This window comes from Spea bombifrons, chromosome 3, assembly GCF_027358695.1.
Source record: "Spea bombifrons isolate aSpeBom1 chromosome 3, aSpeBom1.2.pri, whole genome shotgun sequence".
Lineage (NCBI taxonomy): Eukaryota > Metazoa > Chordata > Amphibia > Anura > Pelobatidae > Spea > Spea bombifrons.
The window spans coordinates 68,261,981-68,269,932 of NC_071089.1; the positions used below are offsets into that span (position 1 = coordinate 68,261,981).

General features: G+C 41.8%; 1 protein-coding gene across 1 annotated transcript; it reads right to left on the bottom strand.

Annotated features, from left to right (window-relative positions):
• Window positions 1-382: 382 nt before the first annotated feature.
• Window positions 383-2,376, bottom strand: LOC128482692 (cystatin-like). The gene is made up of 3 exons (XM_053458549.1): window positions 2,143-2,376; window positions 1,118-1,231; window positions 383-622 (listed from the first exon to the last, which is right to left on the bottom strand). The coding sequence occupies exons 1-3, from the start codon at window positions 2,347-2,349 to the stop codon at window positions 545-547; spliced, it is 399 nt and encodes a 132-aa protein (XP_053314524.1). The 5' UTR covers window positions 2,350-2,376; the 3' UTR covers window positions 383-544.
• Between the last annotated feature and the right edge of the window lie 5,576 nt (window positions 2,377-7,952).

Sequence of the window (7,952 nt, forward strand, 5' to 3'; positions counted from 1 at the left end):
ACTATTACAAGCTGCTGCTTGGGACAGACGCAGACAGGAATATATAAAGACAATCAAAAATGGTATAGAATGTTTTCTACAATATTACACTTAGCAGGTACAGAAATGGGGAGAATGCCAAGTGGGAAAAAAAAAAAAGTAGCAAATTTTAGTAGTCACAAGACAAATAAGCATATCAAGTAAGATTACTATAGTTGATTTTTCCATTAGGAGAAAATAAGGGAACATTTTAGTTTTATTCAATTTAACAAAATAGCACATGGCTGATCAGCTACTTTGTAGTGGTAAAAGTCTTAACGTGGCAAGCAACTCAATACTGCAACACTGAAGACAGGGATATATTTGTAAACTATACAATCTTGGTGTTATAATAACCAGACACATGAATGTTAAAATGCTTTTTATTGTCAGTAAAATCAATACAATGTCTGAGTTATGTTAAACCATTCCTTACTAAAAAAACAAATGTAGTTATCGTATACTGCTCTATATACCAAGCAAGAGGAATTATCCATCATAGGATATTGAGACCGATGAAAATATCTTAACTGCACGTGGTTTTCTTAACTTCATGTGTTCCCAGCCAAGGAACACTATACACTGTAAATAAGCAGTTCACAGCCTGCAAGACAGAAAATAGGGTTAAAATTAAGATTACAGTTCACAACATCAATAAAGACAAGATAATTACTCCCCAGTATGTCCAGACCAACTGATGTAATTGTAGCACCCAAATCTTGAGTAATGTTTCAAGGATTCCCTAGATTAACAATGTGCTAATCATAAGTATTTTACTCTACTTAACTGTTGTAAATGCGCGAGTAGTAAAGAGATCAAGTGGTCTGTTTATAATTCTTTCCATTTATTGTTTCATAATTGGATTGTTTCGATCTACAGAAACTTCATTAGAGTAGGGATGCAATTTCTGGCTCATTTTCCTAAGGAACGCAATTAACACTAAATACATGGACAAGATATGTTAATATATTTAAATCCTGGCCATGGATCTTTACATGGCACTTGCAGACAGCAATAAAGGAAATATTGTACATTAGCTATAGAAAATGCATATCAGCAACTGCATTTGGCATCTACAAACACTCATGTAGTACAATACCTTAGACGAGCCTGGATCGGAATAAGATTCACAATTCGCCAAGTCAGATGTTGGCTTCCTGCATTTAGTACGAGTGATGTCAACATCAAACACGTAATTAACTCCAGAGACAATCTACATAAAAGGAAAGAAAGTAGAAAGTGTGCAGGAGCTTAGTAATTATTTTTTTTAATTTCCATTAGATATATCTATAAACACATGCATATTACAATAGGCACACAAGAGCAGGGGCATCTTCTATATCAGTATTTGAACAGGTTGATCTTATGACATTGTAATAGCACTAGAGATGCTGCATTGTAAGAAAGTATAATATATAATGAAATTGGATTCTATATAAGCTTTTTGGAGGGGGGGGGAATAAGCTGCCATTTGAAAGTCTACTTTTGGCTGGACACCGAAGGGTGGCAGCAAAAAGTAACTGCATTACTATACCCTCAATGCCATTGCCGCAGGACTAGAGAAATTCTTCTAGAATGGAAAGTAACAGCAGATTTAAAAAAAATTGAGAAAAAAAAAATATTGCACAATCCTCTCTTGGAAGTATTTGAACATTTATATTATATGCAGCTATACACTGCCATCATACTCCTTACCACTATACATAAAACGTACCACAAGCGTGCACACACAGAAGAAGAGATCCCTGCGCAAAGGAGTTTAGGATCGATTGACAAGCCAACATGGAATGTAGGACCTTCATACCGATACATAGAGATATGTTTTAACGTGTGGCTTAGTTAACCCACCGCAAGAAACAGTAAATGCGTATTATTCCTTAGACATCACGCAGGGCCTGGGGAGGGTAATTTTCCCACAAACTTAAGTCACCCATCACATGACCCCTAGAAGCCAAGCGGGGGGCTGGGGAGGGGAACGGTTGCACTTCGAATGCCGCCTGCCCTGGTTGCCGCCTGCTGACTCGGGAGTAACAAGCATCTGTACAGACACCCGCTTTACAGAGCACTACGCCGCCCGCTTATCCCATAACACCCAGCCAATTGTGTCCCCATCACCGCACGAACCTGTTTCGTCACGCTGTTGATCTTCTCTATTTTGTGGGCGTACATATCGTTGCTGGCTTTGTTATATTCATGGAGGGCGAAAGACATTGCCCTACGTACACCCTCTTCGCTGGGGTCAGCATTAGCCGGGGCCCCCAGAGGCCTCCTCTGGCCAGTAGCCACAACTGCAAGGGCACACAGCCCGACCACCAATATCAGCTTTATCATGATCACTGCTATGAACTATTGCGCCGGCGGCACCATATATATAGGTACCCGGTCCCGGAAATAGTTCTATGAAGGTTACGGCGCCATATTTTCTGTGGGCACCATAAGGTTGGGTATCGTTTGGATATTATTAACGGTATAAGGTGGAGGCGGAGAAAATTCATTTTGTCATCACATACAAAAGCATACATTCAGGAAAAGAGCAGCACAGATCCCGGATGACCTGAATCTATAAATATGTGAGACATGCCCTGTTCAAAAATGTCTCCCATGGTGTTTAAAGATGCCATGAGGTCATACAGAATAAATCCCTCCCTTTCATTTTGTCCAATCAATTATAAGTAAACAAGCTGCCTGTGATTTAACCCCTTCAGTCCCTAGGGTATTTGGTACCTTAAGTTGCAGAGCATTTTTGCAGTATGTGGGCTCAGCTATCATTCCCCTATTCTTGTGAATAGTGTGTCCATGTAAAACATATATCTTGTTTTTTCAAGGAGAGATAAAGCTTTATTTTTTAACCACAGTTACGTGATTAGTCGAAAATTTCGGATGAGAAATTTAGTAAAGACTAGAGAAAGATAGAAAAAATACCGGTATTTTCTAATGTGAAAACTCACAAAATCCCCTCAAGATGTATCAATTCAGGTGTCCAGTCAAAAGTATTTTTCTCTACTTAACTGTTGTACTGGAATGCAGAGTGCCACTGTAAAGTTTGGTGCAGCAGGGATAATGGTTTGGGGATTTGGGGTTTAACAAGGTTTGGGCTACAATCCTTAGTACCAGTGAATGGTAATATTAATGCTACAGCAAACAGAGACATTTTCGACAATTGTATGCTTCCAGACCTTTCCTGTTCCAGCATGACTGTGACCCTGTGCACAAAGCAGGGTCCATAAATACATGGTTTGCTGAGTTTGGTGTGGAGGAACTCCAGTGGCCTGAGCAGAATCTTAATCTTAACCTAATTGAACACTTGATATAAACAGGAATACTGATTGTGAGGCAGTCCACATGACTCACAAGACCTTAGAAGGGTTTTGTGCCAGCAGCTGCAACTGTGGGGGCTTTTAAGGAGGTCCAAAGGCAGATGATATGGGCCCCCTGGGGCCATGAAAGCTGCCCCTTTTGTCCCGCTGACGTTGGGGGCGTTCCCACTGACGGCAACTGGAAACACCCCCATTTAAAGGAAAAAAGGGCGGGGAGTGGGGCATGTCAAGCTCCCGCAACCCAGAGGATTCGAGTCTTGACCCGTAGAACCGAAGAAGCATCGCTTACCCGGCAATATCCGGGTCAAACCCAGAGAGTTCCCAGGTATGCTTATGAGCAGTGTTCCCTCTAAGCTGTGCGCTTGTGCGCACGCACATAGCTTTCAGAGGGAGCGCACACGAACAAAAATTGTGCGCACAACCAGTAGCGGACCGCCCCCCTTCGGTTGTGTGCACAGCACCCCTCCAGAGACGGACAGTAATGTCCGCCACTAGAGGAGCAAGCTCGGTTGGGGAGATCAAGGATCTCCCTCCAACCGGCTTACAATTTTGGCTCTGGGAAAATTTTTGCACAAGAGAAATTTTCTGCGCACACCACCTAAGAAAAATTAGAGGGAACATTGCTTATGAGCAGTAGCGTACCTAGCGGGGGGCGGGGCAGTCCGCACCGGGTGCCGCTCATCAGGGGGGTGCCAACTTGCCGGCACCCCTCCAGAGACGGACAGTAATGTCCGCCACTGGAGGAGCAGGCTCGCAAGGGAGCGGTATCTGAGGTTTTTAACAGACCCCTGGCTCCCTTGAGTGATTTTAAGCCGGTTCAAGGATCTCCCAGCAACAGCTGCTGTGCGCCGGGGTTTGTTGTCAGATCCCGGCGCACAACACTGAAGCCGCGCCCACCGCTGTCCATGCCCTCTGAACCGGAAGAAGACAGAAGAACTGAAGAAGAGGAGCGAAGAGGAGGAAAAGGAGCTGTAGCGAGAAAAGAGGAAAGGTAGGAGAGCATGAGAGTGACAGTGACGGTGAGAGTGGATTAGTGTTTGTGTGGATTAGTGTATGTGTGGATTAGTATATGTGTGGATTGGTATATGTGTGGATTGGTATATGTGTGGATTGGTAAGTGTGTGAGAGTGATGGGTGTTATGCTGTACCATTTCCAATGTATTTTTCATTATATAATTATGCTCTAAAGTACATCATAACTCCCATCACTCTATACTGTTCCATCCAGTGGCAGAGCTGGGAGACAGAGGCCTTGCACCCCCACCGCAGGACTCCTGAAAGGTAAGTGAACTTCAAAGAGGGAGAGGGTAGATAGTTAGGAGGGGGTAGATAGGGAGAAGGGAGTGAGACGGGGGATAGGGGGTAGATAAGGAGAAGGGAGTGAGAATGGGTAGATAGGGCAATCATACTTCTATCATGCCAAGTCTGCAAGTACATCCTGGAATCTGGGTATGCCTGGGCATGATAGGAATGTGATTGCTGTTAACAATCACATATATATATATATATATATATATACCGTATTTGCTCCATTATAAGACGACCCTGATTATAGGACGACCCCCAAAAATCTAAATATTAATTTAGGAAAAAACAAAAAGCCTGAATATAAGACTACCCTATAGGAAAAAAAGTTTTACTAGTAAATATTAATTTATGTAAACAATTTTTTCATATTTAATAAAAGCTATGATTGAGAAAAATATATATTTTTTTATTTCCTTTTATTTGCCAACCTGCCCCCCCAGTTATGCACATCTGCCCCCAAGGTTGCCACTCTGCCGCCAGAAATGCCTTAATCTCCCTTTATTTGCCACTCTGCCCCATGATGTGCCTTTTAACCCTCTATATGCCACTCTGCCTCCAGAAATGTCTTATGCCCTCCTATATGCCACTCTGCCCTACGATATGCCAGAGTGGCATATAGGGGGTTAAAATGCATTTCTGGAGGTATATATATATAACTGCTAACAGCAATCAAACTGCTATCAAGCCAAGGCAGCCAGTACATGCTGGAACCTGGGGATGATAGGAGTTTGAGTACAGCCTCCCTATGCTATGCTACCACCCCCCCCCCTTACACATCCATGCTATCACACACACACTCATTCACAAACATTTAAATACTCATTCATTCCATTAATCACACATACACACACACTCAAACCCCCCACCCCCTTACCTGAACTGCAGATCTCCCACTCGCAGACTTCTTCAGGGGCCCGGCTGTGCGAGCAACTTCTCTGGCCCCGCCCCAGAGGAAGGAGGGGGAGGCAGAATTATGTGACACTCGGCTAGCTTCCTGCTGCTAATAGAAGAGACGCTGCTTGGGACCAAAGCACCGATAAGCAGCCTGGCCCCAGCAGACATTTTTTTGAGGTCTAATTAGAAGACGACCTCGATTATGAGACGAGGGGTATTTTTCAGAGCATATATATATATATTGTTATTTAATTGTTTTGTCCTATTTTGGTGTGTTACTTACTTTAAATACAAGTGTTAGATTTTTTTTTATGGTGTGTGGGGGGGTCATATTCGGTTTCGGCCAGGTAAATGCTGCATTTTCGGTTTCAGTCCAGAATTCGTTTCAGTGCATCCCTAAGCCAGACAATGAAGTGGTAGGCCTACGTTATGCTGCACTATTGTCAATGTCTGGCTCAATGTATAGTGATAGGGATTACGCTGTACCACCGTCAATGTGTGCCTCAGTATATAGTGATAGGTGTTATGCTGTACCACCGTCAATTTCTACCTCAGTATATAGTGATAAGTGTTATGCTGTACCACCGTCAATGTCTGCCTCAGTATATAATGATAACAGTAATGCTGTACCACCTTCAGTGTCTGCGCCGGTATATAACGGTAGAAGCTATGCAGTTTTAAAGTGTGTCTCTGTGTGTGTGGGGAAGGGTGCCACATATAGGATCCGCCCCAGGTGCCAAATACTCTAGGTACGCCCCTGCTTATGAGTAAGCGCTGATTCAAGCATGAAACTTGTTAAGCTGTTATATTTTCCCCTGTAATCCACTTGATTCACTGGAACTTTGTTAATCGTAATAAACACAATTGAAGTATACCTACTTCCCCAGCAGCTTGTTTACTGACCTCTAGAAAGAGATGGCTAATAGCTACAACTGGTGATAATACAAATACCTTACTCTATTGATTTCTGCCTGTCAGTAAATAGATCCCTGCTGGATATTGATGGCACCCAAGTGGGCATTTATTACAAAGGTACCTTCTACTGACACATCAGTCCTCTGTATTCACTTAGAAAATAATTTCATTAAAAGCTGAGAAATTGCCTTTAATGTAGTATCCTTTATTCTGACATATAATGACATACAATTTAACACTTCTCTGATAGTTTTCACAGCGTACTATAATCTGATAGCTAGCATGCCCTATTTCATTATATTTAACACCTCCCATAAACACAGTTTTTCCTCAATTTCTCAAACATTTTGTTCAGAAGAAGCCTTTACTTTTAGCCAATTAAACAAACATTAACACTAACATCTGATATCTTCTGATAAAATACAGACACGATGAACGCAGAAATCTAAGATGACCAAGTAAAAAAATAAGCACATCCATTTTTGATCATGATTATATTTTTGTAGGTTTAACAAACACATTTTTGTTAGGCATAGAACATTATTAGTTATTAACTAAGTGCATAACATTAGTTTGCAACTTTTTTAGGCATATGATGCTATAAAAACACATCTTTCTGGTGGCTTTCACAACATTTACTCTCAGCACTTTTGGTGCCCCTTGAGTACATAAGCAGTCAACTTCAAATTGTTCAGAGAGCCTGAAAAGCAGTTTTTTGAGATAAATATAAGCATAATGCACTTCAAGCACTGCTTCTCTGAGACCTGAAGTCTGAGATCTTTTACATCAAGCACCCTTTGTGTACCAGGTAATTCAACGATACTGTATGTTGTAACATCTACAGGCACAATATATATTTATTGGCCCTTTTGACATTTAGCCTTCTAAGGGACGTATTAACTGCAGTCTGCAGTACTTCTAATTAGCGGATGTAAATTTAAATTGTGTACTGCAGAAGACCTGAATGTCAAATTACACTTTAAAAATGTACTCTTTAAATATAACATCTGTTATTTTGGATTGGTGTTCCATCATTACGAATAGGTTGAATATTTGTGCTATTACGTGAGCATTAAACACTAAACAGTGAGCAGTAGGGGAGTTAAAATGGAGCTAAATGTCTTCTCTTCTCGGCTTTTTGGCTAAGATCAAGAAAATATTTGTGAAATAAGGAAAGCTCAGCCTTTTGGTCTCAATGTTGAGTGGGTTCTTTGAAGCCTGAGGTGCGCAGAGAGCACCCTCCAGGGAGGGAAGGAAGGGCCACATATCCCCCTGTGGGGAGTTTAGTACTGTGGCCCCAGGACAAAAACGTCCCGGTCAAAATGTGTTCCTCATGCATTAGTACTACAGTTGCAATAGAAGAAGGGCACTCAGTCTCAGCAGATTATCTATTTTTTGTAAATTCTATGAGTGAGGGCTTCTATACAGGGTCAATAGCCTCCTGATGATGTCAGTGTGGCTGAAGCATGGATATGCACAGCAGCCACATCTGGGAACTTT

What these genes read in the sequence shown, in the direction of transcription:
- LOC128482692 (XM_053458549.1), bottom strand. Translation starts at nt 2,349, where the DNA reads ATGATAAAGCTGATATTGGTGGTCGGGCTGTGTGCCCTTGCAGTTGTG. An exon ending in TCAACAGCGTGACGAAACAG is followed by an intron (nt 1,232 to 2,142) that starts GTTCGTGCGGTG and finishes CCTTTTATGTAG; the next exon opens with ATTGTCTCTGGAGTTAATTA. An exon ending in CCGATCCAGGCTCGTCTAAG is followed by an intron (nt 623 to 1,117) that starts GTATTGTACTAC and finishes TCTGTCTTGCAG; the next exon opens with GCTGTGAACTGCTTATTTAC.